This window comes from Nestor notabilis, unplaced genomic scaffold (assembly GCF_000696875.1).
Source record: "Nestor notabilis isolate BGI_N333 unplaced genomic scaffold, ASM69687v1 scaffold5962, whole genome shotgun sequence".
Classification (NCBI taxonomy): domain Eukaryota; kingdom Metazoa; phylum Chordata; class Aves; order Psittaciformes; family Psittacidae; genus Nestor; species Nestor notabilis.
Genome location: NW_009916861.1, coordinates 65,153 through 91,155, shown reverse-complemented (window position 1 = coordinate 91,155; position 26,003 = coordinate 65,153). Strand labels below are relative to the sequence as shown.

The window sequence follows — 26,003 nt, the reverse complement described above, 5'->3', positions numbered from 1 at the left end:
ACAAATTGCTTTGCTGTCCCTTTACTTTAATTTCTTCCTTTCAGGTATACATTATTCAGGTCAGTGTTGGCAGTCATCAGTGGACAGTCAAACATCGTTACAGTGACTTTCATGACCTGCATGAAAAGGTAAGGATATTAGAACACTGCCCTTGGTCTCTTAAAAAACTTTGTACAGTTTGTGTGGTTCTGTTGTATGGGGCAAATTCTTTTATCAATGAAGAGTGAGTATATCTGCCAGATACCATCTGAACTGCAGACTAAATCCTTTTTGTATGAACAATATTATTTTAGCCTGTTACACTCACCTCTACAACTGGGGAATGGTGGCCTGGACTGCATTGGCCTTGGGCAGAACCTTGTATCAGAGTGGAGTGCAGGCTAGAGTCTTTAAACTTCCCAAGAGAAATGTCTATGATCAGTTAATCTGGTAACCAAATGCTTGATTGGAGCAAAGACTCTTTTCTGGGTGTGGTGGATGGTAAAACCATTGTTAGTATGATAGGGCACTTGCTAACCAGTACTGATTTTAAAAAAAGGCAAGTGAGAATGAGGGAAAGTCAAATTTACTGAAGTAATTTTATTTTTGGAACTTACCAGCACCAGGCAACATGCTCTTAATGTATTCTCTTGCATTTTTGTGCAAATTCAGGTAATCAGTCGGGTTATAACTCTGGTCTTTGTCTTTCAGCTTGTTTCAGAAAAGAAAATAGATAAAAATCTATTACCTCCTAAGAAGATTATTGGAAAAAATTCCAAAAGCCTGGTGGAGAAAAGACAAAAGGAATTAGAGGTCTACCTGCAAACTCTGCTAGTCAAGTTCCCTGTTACTGCTCCAAAAGTTTTGTCACACTTCCTACACTTTGATTTATATGTGAGTTATGTTTTTAGCATATGAATGGAGGCCTGAGTGTTTGTCTCTGGCTCTGACTTGGAGAGAATTGTGGGATCTTTGCAAAATAGCTGAAACTGCTCTTTTTCACCATTTTGCACAATGTAACAAACAAAGCAAATTTAAAGATTTCTGACACCACTTTATTGCAGCAGATACTGTGCTGGGAAGTAGTGTGGGTAGGGACTCTTAAGAGGAGAAAATAAATGCTGGCAGGATAGTTGGAAGCTGTGGATAAATGTGGAGCTAAATTGGTTGTTAGATTGAAGTCAATAGCCCTGGCTCTCTGAAGGAATATTGTATAATTGATCCACACCCCCCTACTTAGTGGTTAATGGTTAGAGCTGGGGTTTACACTAAAGCAGTTTCCAGTAGCCCAAATGAAGAAAAATGTTGCTTCTCAGTGAGAAGAGCACTGATGGAGTGGCCTCTGGAGAGCTAGCTCCAGCTAGCAGACAGAGTGTTACAGTAAAAGATGCTTGAAGAAAGCAGCAATGGCTTGCCTTCATGTTCAGACTGCAATCTGTTCATTTATCTCCTGTGTATAGTTAGAGGGTTTTTTTTTCCAGTATGGCATCATGTTGTTAGGCAGAGAATGAACTTTGTAAGGAAGAAAATTGCTTTTGGGGGGGATGTGCTGAGATGGCCCTTCACAATTTCATATAAAGGCTTCAGGAATGAGTCACAGGTGTGACTGAGTGTTAATGAAGCATTATCAACAAAGAAAAACCTGTTTTAGTTAAGTTACATGAACATAATTATCCTGGTGAGAATTTAGAGTTTGACTTGAATAACAGTAGAAGGGTTACTTCCTAGTGTTGCTATTGCACTTCAGATTTGAGTGAGAAGCATCAGCTTGTCACAATCAAACCCACTAAAATGGATTGGAAGTTTTAAATGTATTAAAAATGTGCATGATAGTCTAGGGAGAATTCTGTTCAGATGGCACAAACTACCTGATCACCAGGAAGTTGCATAATTTTTCTGTTCTCTGGCTACTGTCTGTTTCAGTGGTGTAACTTCAACTAAGCTTTTTTAATGCAGGCAGAATTCTTCCTAGTCCCTCTCTTGGTTTTCAGTTAGACTATTAACTTCCTCTTGCTGCAATGTTGATGATTTTTACTTTTCCAAAGAACTAACATTATTTGGGTATGAATGCTTCCTTGATTCCATATAGTGCTTTCCTATTAAGAGCAAAGTTATTGCTTAATCTGCATTTCATTGTTTTTACTTGGAACTTTACTTTTAAATATTTACCAAAAAAGTTAGTTATTCATCAGAAAAGCTAAGTACTTACCACTGCACTTCTACTGGAAAATGACCTTCCTGTAGAACTTTGATCTTCTAAAATATCTTTATTACCAGACAGCCCATGTGTGTGCTTGAGCCATTATAATCCCTGATATATGTAGGAAGGCTGCAGTACTTCTTGTCTATTCTTATTGGTAGTATTTCCAGTAGGAATTATTTAATTTTATTTTGCAGATTAATAGAATTAAATGGAGTAGAAATTCCTACCATAAATACATTAAAACCACTTTTAAGCCTTTACATGTCGCAGGGAAAAGCCAGGTACAGCTTAGCAAAGAGAAGCTGTTTTACGTAACAGGAATGTAGAACATTATTGTTACTTTGACATTTTATAGGGTGTCTGCAGTCCTATGGGATTGCTTATTTTGTTGCACTGTCTTGTACTTTGTAATCTTGAAAGATTTGGTTTGTTAACTTACAGATAGAAGCTTTAACAAGAAAAGAATTGAGTACCCACAGACTGCTGTTCAGAGACACCTGCAAACAATGGACCTCTGTGGGTGTGATGCATATAAGTAGAGCTGTGACAGAGGTCTCTTGTAGATCTGACAGACGAATAGAGTTGCTTTCTTTGCTTGCTAGTGGCTGAATAGTTGAAGTCATAATTTTGTTTCAGTTATAAATGTAGAAAAAAATTCTGCTCTGTCCCAGATGACAAAAAGGATACAGAGTGTAGTTTTCAATTAAGTCTGTGCATGCCAGAGGAGTGTGATTGGCGTATACAGATGAGTCAGAATTGTTGAATTTCAATTGGAATGCAGCTTCTAGCTTGTTGTTCTCAAAACTATGGTGTGGAGGCTTTGTTCATCCTCAGTGGGTAGGGTTTTAGTTATACTAAGAATGTGCTCTTTAAAATGCTTGCCTCATCAAATGTGCTGAACTGTCTGCTGCAGATGTACTGTGGATTTATTCTCCTGTAATTAATCATGAGGGATTTGTGAGCAAAGTAAACTCATCAAATATTCATTTTGTGATGGTCCGTAATATCAGTTTATCCTTTGCAGCTACCTTAAAAATGAGATGCGTGTGTCTAGGGGAAGCTTCACTATCACAAATAGTTTTATTTTGTTCCTTATGTGGGCCTGTGAGAGAACACTGTTGGAATTGCTCAGAACTATTTCTGGACTTCCACAGAGCATTTGCTTTTTGTGGAGAGATGTATGCCCAGATGGGAAATGCATGTACTGATCTTTGTGAATGTTCAGATTTAGAAAGAACAAATCCCAGCACTGAGAGTTTTCAGCCTTTTCTTTCCTTCTGGAGCTGTCAGTGCCTGGAATGGAGGCTGAGTTCCTGGGTAGGTGCAGGAGGGTGGACATGATGATGGATGGGGAAAAGGAGCTCTTGAATTACTCTGTAGAAAACATAATAGTACAGAAAACTCATTGCTTCTTACGTATCTCTTCTTCCCTGTAGACCTGCTAATCTAAGGTTTTCTGTGTATTAGTGATATTCCAAGAAAAAGTTGAGTGCTTGATGCATTAGGCTAGTCTTAATCTTAATTCTAAGAATGCTGTAGTTGTAACAGTTTGTTCAAAACAGCTTTCTTTCAAGTTGGACTAGTGATAGTTGCTCTAGTTGCTGTTAGCCTTTTCTAATATGTGGAGGGCGTGATTCAATGTAGTTCAATATCTTCTATCTTGGAAAAGATAGTATGAAATTAAATAATTTCAATGTAGTTCAATATCTTCCATCTTGGAAAAGATAATAATATGAAATTAAATAATTTCAGGTAACTTTTATGAAGTATTTTCAAGTTAAATCCATAAGACACAATCACAGTTAATTCCTGTTTAAAGAAAAAATCTATACAGCAGCAAAAAAGGGAGACTTCAGCAAAGGTACACACTGAAAAATTGGAACCCTAAATACGTAAATAATACTTGGTTTATTCTTTGCAGGAGATCAATGGGATCACTGCTGCATTGGCTGAAGAGCTCTTCCACAAAGGTAAAGAACTGGCAAGAATTGAACTAGGAATGTTCTCTATGTGCTTGCATTCACATACCTGTCATGTTTAATCTGCAGAAAATGGGAGATCTGAGTCTTCCGTATCAGACTTTCACCTTTTTCTTGCAGTTTGCATTTTGATTCAATTTGCCTTTTGAGAGGAGCTGTAACAGTAGTGCAGCTACTTTTGGAAACAACAGAAGTTGGTAAATCTAGGTTTTGAAAAGGGCTTACTGGTCTGTGTCTGCAAAGGATAGGGTGTGGTACTGGTGATCAGAAGCTGTTGCTAAGCTTTCTGTCTTGGTATGTTTTAGTGTAACCTGTAAAGGAGATTTTGTATCAGAGTCTTGATACAAGTGTTGTTAAATGCAAGAGACCACTTTACATATCTAAATAATGTTCTTCCAGAATTCGGGAAACATGAGACCACCTTGCCAGTTAATTAAAGGATGTGCTTTTCAGAGGTTGGCAAATGAAAATGAAATGCACTTACTGTAGCTGCAACAGCTCTAATTGGTCCATTAACAGCAGGAGGCATGAAAAATGATTAACCCATACTAATTTTGTTTAGAAGTACATGGTAGTTGCTACTGGCTGAGGTGATAGGTAAAGCATGCTTCAGCATGCCATTTCGGATTGTTCTGGCACAAAATTGACTTTAAGTGAAGCCATTTCAGAGAGTTCTCTCAGCAAATTTTGGATCATTTTAAGGAAGCTCCTGAAGAAATTTTTTCCTAACTTTGTAGTGCCTATAGTATTGCTGATACCAGCATAACTGATGTCTGACTGCTGTATATTAGTTTAGCCTTCCAGCAATGTGCAGTTGGACTCTTGGACTTGCTCCCACTGAAGCCAAAGGGAACTTTACTCCTCAAGCAGAGTTCTCAAATGCTTTGTGTTCTCTTGTCCATTAAGTCAAACTGATGCCCCTAACAGGAAGTAGAGAAAGGTAGATATTAATTCCACATGTGTGTGCTTTGACTGCTGTAGTCTACTTTGACCTTTGTGGTGCTTTCAGAGAGGGCTTTGGGTGCTGTTTTCTACTGTTCCTAGAATGAGATGGGATTGTAAAAATATCAGGTAATGTGTTTCTTCTTCTGGGAGTTTGCATTGGTATTAGTGTGGTGAAAGTCCTTATACTCTCAAACAATTTGCTACAATTCTGCATTTAGGCAGCATAGCAAAAGGTGGAAAGTTTAGGTTTTTTACATGGCATGTGCTGTTTTTATAGGATAAATCCTAACTGCCATAGAAATTAGGACTGTGTTGGAAAAAGCTTAGTAATTCTTATATAAATAAACTTTGATTCCAGTCCTCATTAAGATTGAAGTAAATTTGCCTTTAGGTGCATTAGGAGCTTCATGCTTGTATAATTAGTGCCCATTTGAACATCTAGGTTATTGTGATGTAAAAAAAAAATAAAAATCTTAATTCAGCCATTCTAGTTTAAAATGAAAAAGGACGTTAGTCCCTCCAGTGTGAGCTTAGAGTATGTGACAAATGTTCATTAGGTATTCAGTGTACTCTTTATTCCTTTGTAACCACTGCAGCATTGTGTTTGATACCATCATATTCTGTTTTTCAGGAGAGCAATTGTTAATGGCTGGAGAAGTCTTCACCATCAGACCCTTGCAGTTATATGCTGTCACTCAACAGTTGCTCCAGGGGAAACCTACATGTGCTAATGGAGATGCCAAAACAGATCTCGGTCATATTCTAGATTTCACTTGTAGACTGAAGTATTTAAAGGTGAGCTATGCTTGCACAAATAAGGGAGATGTTTTCTACCAGACTGACATGATTCTTAGGATACTTTTGGAGTCTAGTCTGAATGCACAAGAACTTTACTAGTAGTAAACATCTGCAAGCATTTAGAAGTCAGTGTTAAGTGTTTATTCTTCCAACTTTCAGTACAATGTAGTTCTCTAATATGGATGTTGATTCATCCTGTGTGATGTGGTATTTTCAGCAGTGCTCTCTGTAGAGATGCAACCACAGAATCTTACCGGGTGCTAGTAGGAGTGGGGTGATAGATAAATATTATTCTCTTCAACCCTGCATTCTTTGCACTGTGGGTAGGCCAGTGTATATGTATACATATGCATACATGCATGTATACATAAATCCTGTCCCCTTTCTTGCCTTTGACTATATCTAAAAGTTAAAACCCCCCAAAACTAACAAACTCAGTTTCATAGATGAGATGGCCCTGAATTTCTAGCTAAAATACCATTTCAGAATAAGCGTAAAGTGGCCTCAGATCATTTTTGGCTGGAGCCAGTTTCATTTTTTCTAACTAAGTAAGTGAATTGGAAAGACTTTTCCTGAGCAATTCTTTTTATCATTTTGTGCTATAGCTTAAACTCTTTAACCTCTTTATTACATGAAGAGCTTCCTTTTAACTGGGTGGTGTGCTCAAAGGGGAAACAAAGTTGAGTGAGGGAAGCTTCACTGGAGGACTGAAGCTGCCAAAGTAAAACCACATCTGTAATAGTATTCCAGTGGATCTTCAGCTACCAGCATGTTTGCTGATGACACCAAGCTGTGTGGCTCAGTTGATACACTGGAGGGAAGGGATGCCATCCAGAGGGACCTTGACATGCTTGTGAGGTGGGCCGATGCCAACGTTATGAAGTTCAACCAAGCCAAGTGCAAGGTCCTACACGTGGGTTGGGGCAATTCCAGGCACAGCTACAGGTCGGGCAGAGAAGAGATTCAGAGCAGCCCTGCAGAGAAGGACTTAGGAGTGTTGGTTGATGAGAAGCTTGACATGAGCCGGCTTTAATGTGCGCTTGCAGCCCAGAAAGCCCACCATATCCTGGGCTGCATCAAAAGAAGCATGACCAGCAGGTCAAAGGAGGTGATCCTGCCCCTCTACTCTGCTCTCGTGAGATCTCACTTGGAGTATTGTGTACAGTTCTGGTGTCTTCAACGTAAAAAGGACATGGAGCTGTTGGAGCAAGTCCAGAGGAGGGCCACGAGGATGATCAGGGGCTGGAGCACCTCCCGTATGAAGACAGGCTGAGAAAGTGGGGGCTGTTCAGCCTGGAGAAGAGAAGGCTGCGTGGAGACCTCATAGGAGCCTTCCAGTATCTGAAGGGGGCCTACAAGGATGCTGAAGAGGGACTCTTCGTTAGGGACTGTAGCAAGAGGAGAATGGGTAATGGGTTCAAACTTAAACAGTAGAAGTTTAGGTTAGATATAAGGAAGAAGTTCTTCACAGTGAGGGTGGTGAGGCACTGGAATGGGTTGCCCAAGGAAGCTGTGAATGCTCCAACCCTGGAGGTGCTCAAGGCCAGGTTGGACAGAGCCTTGGGCGACATAGTTTAGTGTGAGGTGTCCCTGCCCATGGCAGGGGGGTTGGAACTAGATGATTTTAAGGTCCTTCTCCACTCTAACCATTCTGTGGTTCTGTGATTCAGTTGCCTTTGCCATCCTCTGAACAGAGGATTCTTTGGCTGGAGAAGAGCAATACTGGGAAAATATCCATCTTCAGAATTTCTGGCTCTTCTGACTGCTTGTGAGTGGGCATCTTCAGAGCTTGTAAGATGCATATGAGACCAGACAAAAACCTTAGCTATTTCTCCCAAAATTCTATTTACAGCAAACACAAATGAAACCGAGTGTATTCTATGCTGCCAGCATGCTCTGAGGCCAGAATCCAGTGCCTACATGGAAATACTAGATGCATTTTTTAGATGTGTACCAGTGTCTACTGTTTTCTTCGAAGCCATTTTGTCAACATCTTGAACTTCATCCACTGTAGCGAAAATTGAAGACAGTTCTGTCTCAGAGGACCCAGATGTTTCAAGGAGGTTATTCTCAGTGAATGCAGCTCTGGCTTGGTCAACTGAGCATGAAGCTTTGGTCAGTCTTGCCTATGGTATCTTTTTTGCATGCCCCATGTGCTACAAAATACAAGCACAAGGTGGCAGTTCAAGTTCAGTGCTGCAGGTTCAGTGCACTTAGCTGGAGCAACTATCATTTTTTTCCCTGAAGAGTTAATCTGCAAGTTCTCTCAATCATCCCAACTTGAAAAACTAGTTGGAATTCTGGTTGTCATTCCAGGCTACTGTGTTTGTGCCATTACCTGTGTAAGGCTATCTGAAATGTGGATCGGTTGGATTGTGTGTGCTAATTCTGTTCTTAATTATTGATTACTAGGTCAGTGGAACAGGAGGACCTTTTGGAACCAGTAACATTCAGGAGCATCTCTTGCCTTTTGATCTGTCAATTTTCAAATCACTTCATCAAATAGAGGTACAACTGAGATACTGCTCATACTATATACGCTCTGCAAATGCCGGGTCTGCATATCCCTCATGATTAGTAGTTGTGTGCTTTGATTTGATGCTAGAATTGGGTATTGCAGTGTTTAGGAGGACTGTTTCATTTGTGGAAAGTTTCCCTGATACACCAGCGAATGTGTCAGTTGTTGTGGCTGTGCGATGTGTGTGGCCATCTACAGAGAAGGACCTGGCTGCTGGACAGACCTTTAGTGGTGGTGTTCCAAATGGAGCTACAGGAAAGAGTCTCTAATCTTAAACTTGGGTCTGTGTAATTAGTTAACCAGTGTATTAAATGCTTATATTAGTATTCTCACTTCTTAGGTTTTTTATTTACTGTAGAGAACATGATACTTAACTAATTGTGTTTGCTGGTAGAGCCATGGCTTGAGATACCTCTCTTTTTGGAAACAGTGATATACTGTCCCGTTAAACTGCCTGGGTAGTTTCACACTGAAGAATACATGAGGCAGGTAGAAAGTCAATGGGGAAGAAGCTTTTCTCGGGTAGCTGTTTGAATTGCAGTTTTCTGTAGTCATGTCTAATTTCTTGCTTTAGCTTTACCAAATGTTGGAATTTCTGACCTGATCACCTTGGGAGATATTGAGATTGTGCTGTAACTGCTTTCTGAATTGTTGGAGAATCTGCTATTGAAGCTTTTAGCTGCTTCTTCCATGTCTCATATTTGTCTGTTTTAGCATTTCTGACTTTCTAACATTATTTTTTTTTAAATAGATCAGTCATTGTGGGGGAAAACTTATCAAAGGGCTGACTTCATGTAAACATGCTCTGGCCACAATGAGTGTTCGATTTTCAGCAACATCAATGAAGGTAAGAGTGAGTTCCTACTTCTGGTGAGTATTCAAAGCCCATGCAAAACTAAAGAGCACATTATGGAAATAGCCATTTGGAGTCTGTGTACTTTTCTGTCCTGCTTGTTGCAGGTTCTGCTTTTAAAACTGTGGAACTGTGAAAGGGTTTGTTAACTTTTCAGAGTCTCAACTTTAAGTGGAGGAAGTGCTCACATGTGTCCCTTCTTGGAGACATTTGTGATGCTTTTATTGGAGGGTATGTTTCTGATATGCATCCAGAACTGAATGCATGTGTCTTACTGTTTTTCTGGGCTTTGATTTGGCAAGGACTATGCAGTAGCACAATTTTCACAGTCCCTCTATTGTTCCTTCACATTCCCCAATGTGGATAATCTGCTGGTATCAGAACTCTCTCCCTGTAGATCTAAATTCTGACCCAGTCAGCTCACATTTTAAGACTTAAAACTTTAAGTGGTTATAAAGCTTAGAGATCTTCCTTATTTACATAACACTGTTTGGATTGGTTTCAAAACTATTAGCTTTCACTGAAGGTGCAAGCACAATATTTTAGTATGCTTGTCTTTAATAGGAAATTCTAGTGCCTGAGGCCTCTGAGTTTGATCAGTGGGAGCCAGAGGGTGAAACTTCAAGTTGTCCAGTGACAGCAGTTATCCCAACTTGGAAAACTTTGACAACTTTGGATATGAGTCACAATAGCATCTCTCAAATTGATGATTCAGTGGTAAGAAATACTTTTTCATTTGTGGAAAAAAGTGTGACTGATCTGTGGTACATTATATATCAGGGATTTTGTTTGCTTTGTATGTGTCTTTTTTTCAGGAAGGTTTTCAGTTGCACTTGGTTTATGTTGATTAGCCCACTCAAGTTAATGCTTAGAAGATCTGTTCTTCTACTACTTTCGTACTTTCTTTGCTAAAGGAGAAGCTTGTCATTCTGTGCTCTGTAAGCAACGCTTTAATGAACTCTGACTTTTTGAAACATTTTTGCTGTTTTCATTGGCCTTAGGCCACTTACAGAAGTGGGGTGTTTTTAAAAAGAACAAAACACCTCTTGGGTTCAACTTCGGAGTGTTACCAAGGCTGAAGCTTCCTGCATATATAAAAATCTGTGGCTTGCTGGCAGCCTTCTTGACATCAAAACAATACGAAGAGCATAAAACCAGAATTTGGAGTATTTTGCAATACCTTAGAATTGTATTTTGTAAATCAGTTAAGAGACATAGCATTCATCACGAGAATCAGTCAAATATGAACATAACTTTTGACTTGAACTATCTTGTGAAGCAGGAAATAGTTATGTTTGTAGCTCAACTGAAAATCATGGACTTCCAGTGCAGTTCTCTTGTTCAGGATCTTTTGTGGTGGTGACTTAGGGTTTTTCAGGTCTGAGTCTAGTCTTAACTCCAAGGTGAATCATTGGTGAGATTACAGCCAAAATCACTGATGTTGGAATTCAACATCAAGTTCAAGGCATGAGTCCTCCAAAAATAAAAGGCTTTCTGGGTTAAAGTGCATTTTCAGGAGTTTTTTGTGGCCATGTAACACTTGGCTGGTATAATCAAAACATGGATATAAATCATTCAATTTATTCTGGTTTTTGGTACAATTGTCTATCCAGATTTGTGTAATATATGCTTGATAAGATGGAAGCACCTGTTAATGTTTGAGCTATAGTTAATAGGGTGAAACTGAGTCATTTATATGTCTTTAGTGAGAAACAGGTTTCAAATTAAAACTTAACCATGCTGCTCAGTATTACCTGGTTTTGTTAAGGGCAAGCTCCAACTCTTCTGTTGCATTAGGTCATATGGAATGCCAACAGCCAAGAAGAGGGACTGTGCATTAGATGATGCCTTTCCTTTTTTGTTGGTCAGCTGATAGTGAAGGAAGTATGGCCTGATTTATGAGATGAAGTGCATTTAACACATGCATTTTTTTTCCTCCTCATATAGAAATTAATACCGAAGATTGAATTCTTGGATTTGAGTCACAATGGGGTGTCTCTGGTAGAAAATTTACAGGTAAGGTGATTTTATTATTTTTTTTTTTCCTCCAGACTGAGACCTTAGAACATATTTTCTTGGTTCAGAATTTTGTTGCTCATCTTCCTCATGGTGAATAATCTAAGCCCAAGTAGCTTATCCTTCATAACACTCCTTTAATGGTGCATTTCTTACTTGCTCTGGATATTACCGTTTCTTTGACAGTACTGCATTTAGTTCTTAACTAAATTCATTCACTGCCAGCTGCATCTGTGGTTGGTAAAAATGCAGTTGAGGTTCCCTTTCTACAAACTTGAACCTGTGAAATGAACAATTTCATGTCATGTTTTTCATACTAGGCAGTGTCCAGCCTGAAAACCCTGTTGCACAAAAAAAAAAGCAAGCTGCAATACAGTGTCTTTGATGTTGTTTAATGAATTGGTGCATGACATGGATTTTCTGTGCTTTTGTAGCATCTTTACAACCTTGTTCACCTGGACTTATCCTACAACAAGCTTACATCATTGGAAGGTGTTCATACAAAACTGGGAAACATCAAAACTCTGAATTTGGCAGGAAATCAGCTGGAAAGGCTGTGTGGTCTTAACAAACTGTACTCATTAGTCAATCTGGATCTGAGCAACAACAAAATAGAACAGGTAACTGCTGATTTTCAGTGTCAGATTGAATTGTACTTTAGATCACAAGCAATTTTTTTAGTGGATGGAACTGCAAATAAGTGTCTTCAGTGTTACTAAACCTGGTTATGATATGTAATTTATGCACTAAATGCTCAGTCTGCTCGTTTTCATTTAGCCAATATGTATTCATCCTTTTACTAAAAAAACTTTCAGATTGATGAAGTAAAAAATATAGGAAACCTCCCATGCTTAGAAAAGGTGATCTTATCCAGCAATCCGTTGAGCATCATCCCCGACTACCGGACCAAAGTACTTGCCCAGTTTGGGGACAGGGCCTCAGAGGTAAGCCATAGACCACTTCTTCCTTTGAAGCTGGTGTTTGAACAAAATCTTTTTTAAAGCCTGATAAGGAAAGCAGCATGAATCTTCTGAAAACCTGACGAGTTTTTATTGTGTGTTGGAGAAGGTTGTTAGAGAATGAAACAGTATTAACATTATTTGACTATGCTTCTGGATGTAAATGAAACTTTATTGTGCCTTCATTGCGTAGCAGTATGTTAATAGTGAAACACAGTTGTGCTAGAAAGATCTTAAGCTTACCAAGCACTTCTGAGTTTACATTATGAATTCATGTTAGAGCAAGGTCTGATGTGATAATTGGTTTTGTATAACGGTTAAAAATGCACCTAAGTTTGCATTAAGCTACCATGATATTTTAATATTACATTAATTCTCATAGTTTAATGCAAGTCAGCTCTGCAATTTAATGCTTTCAATATTTTCAGACGCTTTAACATGTTTTTTAGGTCTGTTTGGATAACACTGTCACTACAGAAAAGGAACTAGACACTGTGGAAGTGCTAAAAGCTATTCAAAAAGCAAAGGAGGTGAAATACAAACTGAGCAACTCTGATAAAAAGGTGAGATTCGTGCTGTGGGAGGAGTAGAATGTGCTGTGTACAAAAGCAGCTTACAAAAAGACTTCAACAAAACAGATCAAAGCAGAATTCATTAAACTTTCCTAGCATTAAAGTTTTTATGCTTTTTGTGCTTTAATATGGTAGGAACTTTTAAGGTTGCTTCTTTTCCTATTTAGTTTTCAATGTAACTTCAGTAATTATCTGACTTTCCTCTTTGTACTGACTTTGGGAGAAAGGAAGTGGGAGGAAAAGATAAGATGGCTCAATATTGTACATAATGAATATGCAGTTGGCCCTAACAGCCATATTTTACTGCTAGTACAAGTATCACAGAGGTGTGATTTTACTACTTGTGTGGCAGAGTGCTGAACTGACGTCCCCAAACTTTTTTTTTTGGGTTTTTAACAGTGAGAAAGGATTGGACATCTGGATCCTCCTTGCCTTCTCTCATGTGTCTGTGCTATGTAGTTGGTTAGTCTTGTTTTGGCAATAAACTTTTTAGCAGAACATGTTCTGTCCCTACAGTGTGTAGAAATCCTGGTTTCATTTGGTTGTGGTTTGTGAAAATAGCTGCTGGTTTTGTCACTACAGTGATTAGTCAGTGATCAGAATGACTTCTTTAAACAAATTCTTAGTGGAATTCCACTTAGTGTGAAAATAGACACTTCAGAGGATGTGACCACCCCCCCCCAAAAAAAAGCTGGCTCTAACTTTGCTTTTACTAAAATTGAGAAAGCTTGTGTGGGCTTAGTTCAGGATCTAATGTGTCCTGTGTACTTAGGTTTTTTCTTTAATTGCTGCATACTTTCTTTATTAGATCAGTGAGGACTCCAGGCTCACTGCTGCCAGCTCCAAATCAAACTGTTCTTCTCTTACTGTTCGTCCTTCCTCTCCCTCTCTGCCTCGTCCTGTCAGCTCCAGCCAAGGTAATCATGTATGTATCGTGCTGCTGGGCTGAGCCTTTTGGTTCTGCTTTTCTAAGCTGCATTGATATACATGAATATTATATGCATGGATATAGGGCTTATCAAGTCAAAGCAGAAAGACCTGGTAGTATTGGCTTAAAAAGTGGAGGCTGTATGTATGTGAATTGGCAAGACTGACCTGTTGTTCACTGTAGTGGAATTTTGGGTACAGGGCTTTTCTTAATGCATCACCAATGGAGGAGTGTATATTTTTATCTAGTGTAGCTACGTATCTTAGTGGAAAACCAGGGCATATATAGACAAAGTTTAAAAGTTGCTTCTCTACCTGTTCTTGGTCTGCAAAATGTGAGCTCAAGCAGCATGTGTTCCATTAGTGCTTTTTTCAAGAGCTGTATTTCTGTCAAACCACAAGGAAGATAGGAAAAGAAGATGAGCAAAAGACAGTTGTGGGATTAGTGTTCTTGTGGCTGACCCTGTGATTTCAGCACATCAGTTGTGCTTTGCAGCACCTGCTAACCTTACCCGAAAACTACTTTTACTGTATGTATTAAATAAGTGTGCCTGTTGTATTAGGAGCTTAGAAGAATGGCTTAATTTCATCTTTTGCGGGAGCCTGTAAGACTGACTTACTCAGTGAATATTCATTTGTGACTGAGAAGAAGAGATAAAGATACTTTTTATTTCTTCTGTTTGCCTGATTGAAAACTTAAAATGCAGGGGAGGATATGAATAGTGGGAGAAGACTTTGTAACCATTTAAAAGACCAGGGATTATATTCTTCATAATTTGGGGTGTAACAGTTTATTCTTCCTGACAAATCAGTGGTTTGGTGGATGGGGGAGAGAAAGGTGCTTGGAAAGCTTCATCTTTGAAAAAAGTCCATTGCTGTGATTTCTGTAAAATAAGTAGAGGTTTCTTGGTTCACTCTGTAAGAATTAAATTGTTCTGGCAGCATTTGATTGAGGGCAACTTAGAAATAGATTTAGTTGCTATTAGATACTTCCTTTGCCCTTTAGATCTCTTCATCTGCAGATAAAATGCCAGGTTTTCCAAAATGAAGACAATGCTCGCTTTAAAGCATTAAGCATTTAAGTTATAGGATTGGGACAGTTTGTCCATATGACAACCTGCAGTTTTATAAAGGACTAGCTGTAAAAATGCATGCTAGCAATCACTGTGACTTTAAAAGTTATTTGTCAATAGTCTTGCTATTACAGTAAATATTTAGGTGCAAATGAGTCTCGGGAGGAAAATGAAAATCTAGATCTTTTTGAAGTACATTTTATACGTAGTACTGTTACAAAGATTGGTGTAGCATTCAGGGTTTATTTACTGTTGCCCCTCTCCATAAAGTTCCTTTACTGGTATCTTGGGGACAGCTTGTATGAATAGTAGGAAAATGAGGAATAGGGCAGGCTATTTCTCAGCTTTAGCAATAGAAATTGATTATTTGCTACATATCTACTTATCAAGGGTTGTTTGCAAAATGCCAGTTTAAAATCCATTTTAAAAAATGGAAATATGCTAGGCAATTAGTTTCACTGTTGGGCCTTAAATCATGAACAATGGGATTAATTTCCTGATATGCTATTTCTATGAATTGTTTTCTCTGCAGTTTTTCTAGACACCATCTGTTTCCATAATGTATTATTCAAATTAAATGTCACTGGCAAACGGCTTATGGAAAAAGATTTAATATTTATATAGGAAACAGAAACCCAAAAATAATGCTGTCATGTTATGTTTTCCCTGTCAATTTGAGTTTCCTTTTTGCTAACACAGTATTTTGTTCAAGCAATAAATACCTCTTGTGTTTCCTCTACGAGATGGTTTGATGTAATCTACTAAATCAATCCAAAAAGACAGATACAGGAGTTTTTCTGCTCAAGCCAGAAACATATTCACACTGTAATTCTGTTGTTTATTGCACATTTATGCACTTGGGCTGGCTGGCTCAGTGGTAATACTGAAAATTGTATTATCTGTGAATATCACAGGTAAAAAGTCAAATGTCTGAGAATGTTGCTTTATATGCCCTTGTAAGTTTTTACTGATGAACTGGCTTTGAACCCTGCAAAAATGTTCAGAATAAAGTGAGAGGATTGTCTTGAGTGACATTTGGGGGACCAGATCTTCTGAGTCTGGTGGAAGCTTTTACACAGAGTTTTGTTCACTCGAAGCCTATAGAAATTTGAGACAATGCTACAAAGTTTACACAGAGTGCTCTGCTGTGTTTTCTCCAGCCTGGCAATGTTTTGGTAAAAGGGTTAGTATTAACAAAGCTGACAAGTTCTGTCAGGAAGAACTCTTGCACAGATGTTGAGATTTGAATTGTTAGCTTGAAAAACAAACTTTGTCAGTCTTTTATGCAACTTTTAGTGCACTTAAATTTACTTCTGTAATTGGACTGAAATTCTGCCTGGTATTATTTTATCCTGGCTATTATGTAAAGATATCCTTTAGCTTTAGTGGTTTATGATCAGATCTTGATTATATCATTTTAATTCCACTTGTTCAGCAGATACAATCAGACATCCATTTTGGTTTTATTTCAGTGATTTTAAGAGCTGCTTATATTTGTTCTAGAAATAATTTGTGAAGAAACAGTCCTAGCCAGCAGTTTTTTGCAGTCCAGTGGTTCGACTCCTACAGACCATACAGTTCCCCAGAGATGCTTTGAAATACCAGACTCCAGGTGTAAAAATCAGGTAATTGCTATACTTCTGTCTATGGTATTTTTAAGTGTTTTTGCATGCTTATTTCTGATGTTAAACTTGTTATTATAGTAATCCATAACGAAGTTGGGGTTTTGATTCTCAGAGCTAATATAATGGAAAAGAAGGTAGGCACAAATTTGAGTCAAGTCCACCTTAAATGCATAATCCAAGTTTACCAGAGTTGCAGTGAATTGCTGTCGTGATGTCATGACATTGAGTTGCTTACCCAGTATTAGCATCACATCATTTAATATCCACTTAGATACCGAGTATAAGACTTCTATTTTATCATACTACATCAGGTTTTGGAAGGTGATTCTCTTGCTACTAGAGTGGAAGAACCTTTTCCCTGTCAATAGATAACAACCTTAATTTATTATCTTCAGACTTTTGCTGTCTGATAACTTCTGTAGTGTGATTTTATTTGTTGTATTGGAAACACTCTTCATACATGTGGCTTCAAGGAATGAAACAGCAAGACTTGGGAATTTCTTCCTTTGCTACCAGTGTTGTTGGTCTTTGTCATGTTTCTTTACCTTTTAGCCTCACTTTGCATTACTTCAGTAAAAATTGGGTGTGCTGAAATGTTTATGGGTTGCAGAGTGGATCTGTTCTCAAGTCAGTAGCAAAGTTCATCCTGCCTTAATTGAATGCCTTACCTGAAGTAAACAGTTTCAGGGTCAAAGGATAGCTGCCTGTGAATACAGCAGTAAGGACTTTGCAGTGAGTTGGCTGGCTTTAAAAAGCAGGAGCCAACATTAACTTTACTTTTCATGTATGCTGAAGTCTGACAGCAGCTGTAAGTAGTTGATAGCTTCCAGATGTTTTCTTCTCTTCCTTAGGCACCTGCCTCTCTATTGGATTCAAGCAAAGAGTATGGAAGTGGTCATCATATGTGGTAAGCTAGATACACAAGTTCTGGTTTAAATCCTTGTTAGCTTTTGGGTAATAACAGTGAATGCTGCATTTTTAAACCTGACCCTTAAGGCTGAACAGTCTCTCTCATTGTATGCTGCCCCAGTTTGGGTTTCTTCAACCAAAATAATTTTCAGGGTGTAAAGTGTTCTTAACTGTTAAACCCTGGGATGCAGTTGATAGTTTAAAAACCAGCAATATTTGTATTGTACAGTTCTTTAACTCATAAAGATATGCTTACTGGGGATGGGAAATGGAACGTGAGCTAAACATTTCAGGTTTTGCTTTTGGTAGAATTACATGCTACCAGCCTTTAAAATAAATGGCTGTGTGCAGCACAAAGATGTTTTACAGAATGGCACTGATTTAACTGTAGTAAGCAGAGTGAACCTCAAGGTTCTGAAAAGCAGCACCATGAATCTTAGGTAGCTATGGCTGGTTTTAAACTCAAGTTTGTACTTACTGTGGCTTATCTCTTTTGAAGTTTGGATTCTCATTCAGAGGAAGAACACTGTGTGGTGCCTGACCCCTGCAACACCATCATCTTGCCTTTTAATTGTATGTCATATACTGCCACAAATGAAGATTTTATCCAGCACCTTTCTGCCTTGATAGTGCAGACTGTGCAGAGATCACCCCCCTCCTTTACAGAGAACAAAGGAAGCCCTCTGGGTGATTCTAGAACCACAGACAAAGAAGATGGATATTTTGAAATGGGACTTCATGAAGGAGAGCAGACTTTTGAGTTCAGCACTAATTCAGACACTCAGTCATCTGACAATATAGCAGTGGAGCATGTTGACATAGTCAAAATTCTCTGGAGTTTTTCTATTCACATTCATAAAGGACTCAGGCAGTTTGCTTCCTGTTTGGTTTTGACTGATGATATGCTAGCTGTGTTTGAGATCCCTCATCAGGAATTGAGAGGAAATTGCCAGCAAATCCCTTCTGCCTTGAAATTAACACTGTGCTTTCCATATACTGATCTAACAGAATTTGGCTTTCTCCTGCCAGAAATCTGTTTAACACTGAAGCTGAAAACCAGTGACAACTATTTGTTCGTTGTTTCAGACTCCCAGAATCTTCAGGATTTTTATTCCTGTTTACACACACGTTGCTCTCAACACTACACACCAGTGTTACCAAGCTCCACATTGTACTGTGGAAAAGCAAACCTCCAGGAGTTTCTCTGTCAGCTTATGGAATTGAATTGCATTTCAGCAGAAGATGTTGAAATAAAAGGTTATTTCCCAACATATCTTGTTTATGGGAATAAAACCAATGTTCAGAAAATCTTGCATCAACCGGAGTCAGCTGGCAATAACAAAGAATGGTCAAAAGTTTTGTGTTCTGCACTTTATTCTTCAGTGTATAAATCTTCTGACCATGGCACCTGTGTGGTCCATCCATGTTGGATATTTCTAACACCCCAGCATTTGTATATAGTAAAGGTGGATTTCAGTTTACTGCCAGGTAAATGGATAGGCACAGAAGAGTTGGACAGTGTATTTAAGTTGAACAGGATTCCATTAGCATCACTTGTGTTGCATCCGACTCATGGTTCCATCCAGCAGAAGGGTTCATTTTTGGATGGGCATGTGCTGGAGTTGCTTGTTGGATACAGATTTGTTACAGCGGTGTTTGTTCTACCTCATGAGAAATTCCACTTCCTAAGAATCTACAGTCTTTTAAGGACACTCCTGCAGGATGTTAAGACTATTATTATTTTCAAAGCTTCAAGCAAATCAGATGCTGTAAGAAACCATGTTGTGGAGGCAAACAGACATGGTCAGTCTGCAAGGTAACAATGCCCGTAAAAGGTCTGTTGACAATGCTGAAGTTAATGTGGCCTAGCCAGCATGTTTACAGTTGTCATTGCAGTTGATTTTGGCCTGTAGTATTGATGTACTCTTTCCTTCTAGTCTATAGTATGTGTGAATGGTTATCCTGGACTGTACCAACATCAAATTTATTTCTTATGGAAGAAGACTTCCTATTTCATGTGCTTGCAGACTGAGGTCATGGCAGATTGACAGCTATGCTTAGTTTACTTTAAATCATTTAAAGTAAACTATTAAGGGTAGAAGTTGCCTGATTCTAGTTCCTGTATGAAATATAAAGTATTCTTGTAGGAGAAGCACTGTGTATTTCCTTAAATTTTCATGATGTGTTTTCTGGATCTCTTCTAGCTTTTGCAAACCTCATCTGACACTGTCATCTTTATATCCATCTGAATTTCTTATGCAGAAGATAACAGAAGATAACCAGATTCCTGTTCACCTTCATGTTTCTGTGTCTCTGCAGTATGTGGCTGGGCTGAAAGGAAATGCCCTAGTAGAGTTTTTCCATGGCAGTATTGCAGAGGTATTGTGCCTAGACCAGATGTATAAAGAGATGCCTTGTGGCCTTTCAGTACTAGACAGTGTTTTAAAAAACTTTCCTGATGAGACTTAAAAGCAATAGTTAGGATCTGCAAAACCTGGAAGCTTTTTGATCAAAAGGCTGCCTGCTATTCCATTTTTGGCATATTTTGCCTTCAGGAACCTTGGTGCAGAATAGGAGAGTATGTCATTGTATGTCTTGATATAATTACTCCAAGAATGTCCCTCTTTTTTTCTTTAAAGCAGCAAAAGGAAAGAGGAGTGGAATTATTTTGTGATGGTATCTAGCTAAATCAATAAGGGCTCCAATTCCTTTGTGTAGTATGGTTGCATGAATACAGCATATGCGTGGCTGTAGGTACTCCAGAAACATGAGTAAATAAACTTAATTTTTGAGAAAGATTTATAGTCTGTGTGGGGAACATCAAATTTAAAAGTACAAATCTTGCCTTAAATTCATGATGTGGCTTCAAGTGATAAATCATTGTGCACTGAGTTACAAATGTCAGTCGAAAAGCTTATTGAGAAAGACTTTTTATTCAATTACCATCACTTTGAAATATAAGTAAGTGCAAGTTAAGTTGTGCTTCTCTTTTTACACCTGGAGAAGCTGATAAAGCAAGCAGGTGACTCATCTAAGAATTCACAATAGGCTCATCAAGCTGGGAAGATGCCTAATTGGAACAGCAGCTGTAGCGGCAAGCTGTGCTTCTGCTCCTCTCCTAAGGATCTTTGAATCTAACCCCTCAGTAGCATCTGAAGGCTCCATAGACTTACTGAGGCTTGAGAGGCGCTGCTTAGCTGTTGATGAAAATTTCATCTGCAGTGTCTGTTCTAGAAAGTCTTGTACACTATATGTTTGTTTTCTAGTTTTCATCAGAAAGCAAAGAATAATTATATAGGAATTATTTTTCTGTTGTGGTCCAAACACAAGACACTTTCAAGTAGACAGCTATTTGACTATAGCATGTTCAGATGCTTCAGATTCTGAAATTGTTTTTCCAGTAGTCTAAAGTTGCTTCTAGGATGATTAAAATATCTGAAATATCAAAGTATGCAAATAACTTATAAAATACTATTTACAACTTAGGTGGAAAACGAAGAGTTGAGACATCTCATGTGGTCTTCAGTTCTGTTTTACAAGACTCCCAATGTGGAAGTGATGGCTTGTGTGCTTCTCTCAACAAAAGCTATTTACTTTCTCTTGGATGACTCTTTCATTCATGCTGATGAGCACCAGTCAGGTAAGAAACTATTCTGATCCTTTAGTAAGATTAGCACTTAATCCCTGTCTGTTTGTGTTCAGTTTCAGTACCAGGTTTGGTCAGTATTCTTACTTGGACCTCCTAGTTGAGGGAGTGGCACAGTTCGCTGTGTGCAGAATGCTTGCATAAGGCTTTTGCGTTCAAAAAATGGTTTTCAGTCATGGCTGCTTCTCAAAACAGACCTTTCCATGTGCTGTTGTATCCATACCTTTCTCAGATTTAATTTTGTAGTCCCTAGCACCACCTAGGCAGCTAAAGACCCTTTCATAACCAAAATGGGTAAGTGAAGGGTAATGAAACTCATGGTGAGCATTCAATTAGTGGAAATGGTTTGTTAATTCGTCTGCTGATTTAAATGTGAGGTAACAGCTAATTCAAGAAATGCTGTTAATAAGGAGATTTAGTTGTATTTGTTGCTTGATAAATTATTAGCTGCTGTTCCCACTTTCTTCCTAATTTCTTTCTTTGAGTATGATACAGGTATAAGATTTTAATATAAAAACTATGCTTATGGAAAGGAAGAGTATTTTTTCTTTTGACTTTTTATCATATATCCTTTTTCAACAGATTTTTGGAACAAAGAAGACTCAGATTGTGAAAATAGTTCTTTCCACCTCTCTTGCTGCTTTGTACTAAAACTTAATGACTTGCAGTCAGTAAATGTTGGCCTGTTTGACCAATACTTCCGAATTACTGGTGAGTACATCTTGTGCTTTAAGTTTTTCCAGTTCTACTTGGTCTGTTTAGTCTTATCTTAGATGCATTCCTGTCGTTATTAGTGAAGTAAACAGTGTATTTTGTTTCTTAATTTAATGTAACACTGGTGCCTTACCAGTAGCTGATACACTGTCTTGCAGCATCTTAATGGGAAGCTTAATATCAATGAATTAATTGGTCCCACAAATGCTTTTAAAAATTCAGCTGTCTTAATGACACATCAAAAGTGAAATGTAAAGACTTTCTTGTTGTTCTGAGGCTTTGGCTTGTAGTAAGGAGTGAAATCAAGGTACTGCCCATGTTGCAAAATGTGTACTTGATTGATTTTTTTTGGTTGAAAAGTGAGGCCTTAAAGTTTACAAAAGGTAATGATGTCAACTTAAAATTTAATGGAAATAACATGGGTCAAGTTTCTGGGCTGATGCCTTGCTTCAGAGTCCCACTGCATGTGAGCCATACACTGCTGTGTTCTAAAATGTCTTCTAATTGCATTGAGATTTTGGGAGTGAAATCTCCCTTGTGGAAATTATTTGAAGTGACCTTATATATAACAAAGAATCCCTACAGTGATAATTGAACAGTTAAATTGTAAGTGTACATTATAATTTCTCCTGATTTAAAATATTTGCTTTATTTTTTGAGGTATTTGTAAGGATTCTCTTACTCTTTTCCAAGGATTTGAAAGCTTTCTGAATAATGCATGTTTTCAGGAGAAATAATCCTTGCAAGAAATCTTTTTCTGTTGACAGTTGGATGTTGGTTGAAGAAATGATAATGCCATTACAGATCTGTGAGTGGTTTATATTCTGTCTTCTCTTCAGGACATTCTGCAGATCATATAGTCACCTGCCTGACAAGAGACAGTTACAACACTCACACCTTCATACAACAGCTTATGGCAGTTCTGTCATTGCTTGCACGCACACCTTCACCTGAACCAGTAGATAAAGACTTCTACTCCGAATTTGGGAGTAAAAACACAGGTAGGTAGTCTTTTCAATATGTCATGAGTTATTTAGGCATCATACTTAGGGCATCATCTAAAGTGTACTGATGAAAAACTCTTTCGAGGGAAATTTATGCATCAAACTCCCTGACTTTAATTCTTACATGTTCCTCATCTGAACAGAATTGTTAAATGCAAACAGTCTTGCACATGTGAAGTTAGTGATGGCTTCTTGAGTCCAGCAGAACCAGCACTTCCTATACAGTATTTTGGGGTGTGCATTAGTGTAGCCTTGCTGCAAGTTTCAGCCTTAACTGGTGAAGTCTTGTAAGTCATCAAAGAACAGTGAAGGTAACAAGTCTGAAGGTTATTTTTCCTTGCTTGGTCAAATAAAAGAATCCTGTCATTCTGTGAGAATGTGGTGAAAACTAGACTTTTTTTTAAGGTGTTAGGTTCAATTCCACTATCAGGTGACAATGGTTGCTTAGAATTCTGAAGCTAGTTGAAGGCATGAAATAAAATGGCATTTTCCTGAAGAATTACTATTGTTACTGTGCTAAGAAGAAGCTGTGTAAGCCCAGAAAGCGCAAAGTTTAGTGGGAAGACATCTTTTATTAGACCAGTTTGTTTATGTGAAAAAAGCTAGCATGCTTCCTTCAAGCTTTGCTATGTTGTATTTCACCACTTTTAGGGAGTAAGGATTGAATTCTTCCAGCTGCAGCCAACTGTCAAAGGTAGTTGCATATCCGAATATGAGGAAGTATTTTAGAGTGCTAAATATAATAATGTATGTTTCTTGCAGGAAAAATGGAGAATTATGAACTGATTCACTCTAGCAGAGTAAAATTTATTTATCCAAATGAAGAGGAAATTGGGGACCTTGCTTTTCTAGTGTCGGAGAGGATGGATGGTTTGACTAATCTTCAGTCCCTCAACATCCTTCTGTATGTGTTGGCATTTCAAGTAAATCATGTTGAAGGATCTGCCCAAAACACTAGTTTGCTTCAGCCTAAAACACTTATATTAACCAGCTCTGATCTGTTCCTCTTTGATGAAGATTATATCAGTTACCCACTGCCTGAATTTGCTAAGGAACCACCTAAGAGAGATAAGTATCAACTTGCAGATGGAAGACGAATCCGGGATTTAGATAGGGTGCTTATGGGTTATCAGACATATCCACAAGCCCTTACATTTGTGTTTGATGATGTTCAGAATCAGGATCTGATGCAGAATTTAACACTGGATCACTTTGGAGAAACTGATAGTGTCCCAAAGGGAAATGCTAAACAAGAAGGCAGCAGGAGCAGAGAGATCCAGTGGTGCATCTTTATCCCAAGTGCAGAAAGCAGAGAGAAATTAATTTCATTGCTTGCGAGACAGTGGGAGATCCTTTGTGGTAGGGAACTGCCTTTGGAACTCACTGGCTAGTTATTGCACAGGTAAATGATTTGAGACAAAGCACAGTGTTTAAATAGCTCCTGTTAGGTTCTGGTTTTTAATAAGGAGGTGACCTGGACTCCATTGCTCCCTAGTGCAGTGAACATTTAATAGTACATAGGAATATTCTGAAGTGTTAACTAGGGACTGAACTTCTTATAAAGTCTATTTTTTATGCAATAGTATATAGTGAAAAAAATAATCATGACACATCCTGGGAAACTGTATGGAAAAATTAAGGAGTCAACACTAGATATGCTGTCGTTTAGGGCTGTTAAGATTTCCGCTATTTTTCTGTATATATCAGTCTGGCTGTTCTATATAAATTCTAATGTGTAAATAAGGATAAATGCTTGTGTATGTTCAAGTGCAATGTTCTTTGTATGAGAAGTATTTTGGGTATTCTGCTAATGCTTATTATTTAATGATCTTACAGTTTTACATATGTTTTTCTTTGAGGCCAAATGTGATTATTTGCTGCCATTCATGAACTTGGTACAATTTGAGCCAAAAGCAGGTAACAAATTTTCATATGACATTTTCAGGGGCGTTCTTTTTCCTTATCCTAGGATAAAGAGGGATTGCCTCTTTCAAAGATCCAATCAAAGATCCAATTAGCATTGTCTTGAAAGTGGAAATACCCAACATGGGTGTATAAGCATTTTGTCAGCAAATAATGAATTTGTATCTCTGAACACAAAGTCTTTCTTTTGCCTATCTTGTCAATACAAATAAAGTGTAATTTGACAGTTTTCTTTTGGCCTTGTCTTTATTCAAGTTTATCTTGTGTTTGCAGGATACCATATGGCAGTTCAGCAGCACATACTATGTTCCTAGAATGTATTGTAAAGTGTGAAATATGCAGCAAGATGGAAGAAGAAAATAGTTTATTCTACTATAGCAAGTTTTTACTGATCCAGAAATAGAGCTGAGTCATGGAAACTGAGGATCTGCAGCTTCTAAACACAATTTAAGGAGGTTATGTTTCAAGTACTTTTGCTTCTCCATCAGATATTAGGGCTTTGCTTTCCAAGCTGTCATCCAAGTTGGCAAGTTTCAGCCTAACCTGTAAAGTCTTGTAAGTCACCAAAGGACAGTGAAGGTAACAAAGTCTGGAGGTTATTTTTCCTTGCCTGGTCAAATAGAAGAATCCTGTCACAGAGTTATTACCATGCTCAATAAGTTTTAGCCTCCTAGTGACAGTAAAGTCCTTACTATTATGAACACTGAGACTTTGAAAAAGACTGTTCTATATCCACTGGGATTAAAAAGGGAGGAGACAGTTTTGATACATATGTGCCAGATGATGTTGCTTAAACTCCTGCTCCTTAAAAAAAAACACATAGAAGAAATTAGGTTGGAAGAGACTTCTGGAGGTCCAGCAGTCAAACTCACAATAGGGCAAACTTCAAACAGATTGTTCAGGGCCTGGTCCAAACAAATTTTGAGTTTTCTCCAACAATTGCAGGTCCACAGTGGAGCTGGAAATCTGGTGGTTCCGTGGAGTATTTTTCCATGCTGATGTGGAGCTTGGCTGTGTTCCACATGCAAGGAATGTTGCAGTCAGTGCAAGGATGACAAAGACACAGGCAGCCAAAGTCAAATTGCACTGCAGGATGCAGTGGAGTTCCCTTAGCAACTAAAGAGGTGAGGAACATCACTTGAGTGCTTCTCTGTTCACACTTCAGCAGAGGCAGCCTAAGCCCTTTCAAGCTTAGACCAAACTGAACTATTAAGGTTGGTACTCTTGTGGACTAAGGTAGGCTTTTGGGGGAAAAATAAATTTTCCTGTATTTTAGAGGTGGTCTGTTCCCTAAGTCTGAAGGATGCTTATGTTCATTTAAGCTTAATTGTCATTAGGTAGAAAAAACTTAATTTCTAAA

At 38.3% G+C, this 26,003-nt stretch overlaps 1 protein-coding gene across 1 annotated transcript; it reads left to right on the top strand.

The window, feature by feature from the left end:
- NISCH (nischarin) lies at positions 1–24,218 on the top strand (the record flags this gene model as incomplete). The annotated part of the gene is made up of 20 exons (XM_010024782.1): positions 1–128; positions 691–873; positions 4,104–4,152; positions 5,738–5,901; positions 8,317–8,412; positions 9,174–9,269; positions 9,840–9,992; positions 11,223–11,291; positions 11,726–11,911; positions 12,107–12,235; positions 12,700–12,813; positions 13,631–13,739; positions 16,326–16,447; positions 17,299–17,354; positions 17,856–19,172; positions 19,561–19,735; positions 20,843–20,996; positions 21,585–21,713; positions 22,556–22,717; positions 23,483–24,218. Coding segments are annotated over 20 exons (4,220 nt in total), but the record flags the coding sequence as incomplete, so codon positions are not given.
- Between the last annotated feature and the right edge of the window lie 1,785 nt (positions 24,219–26,003).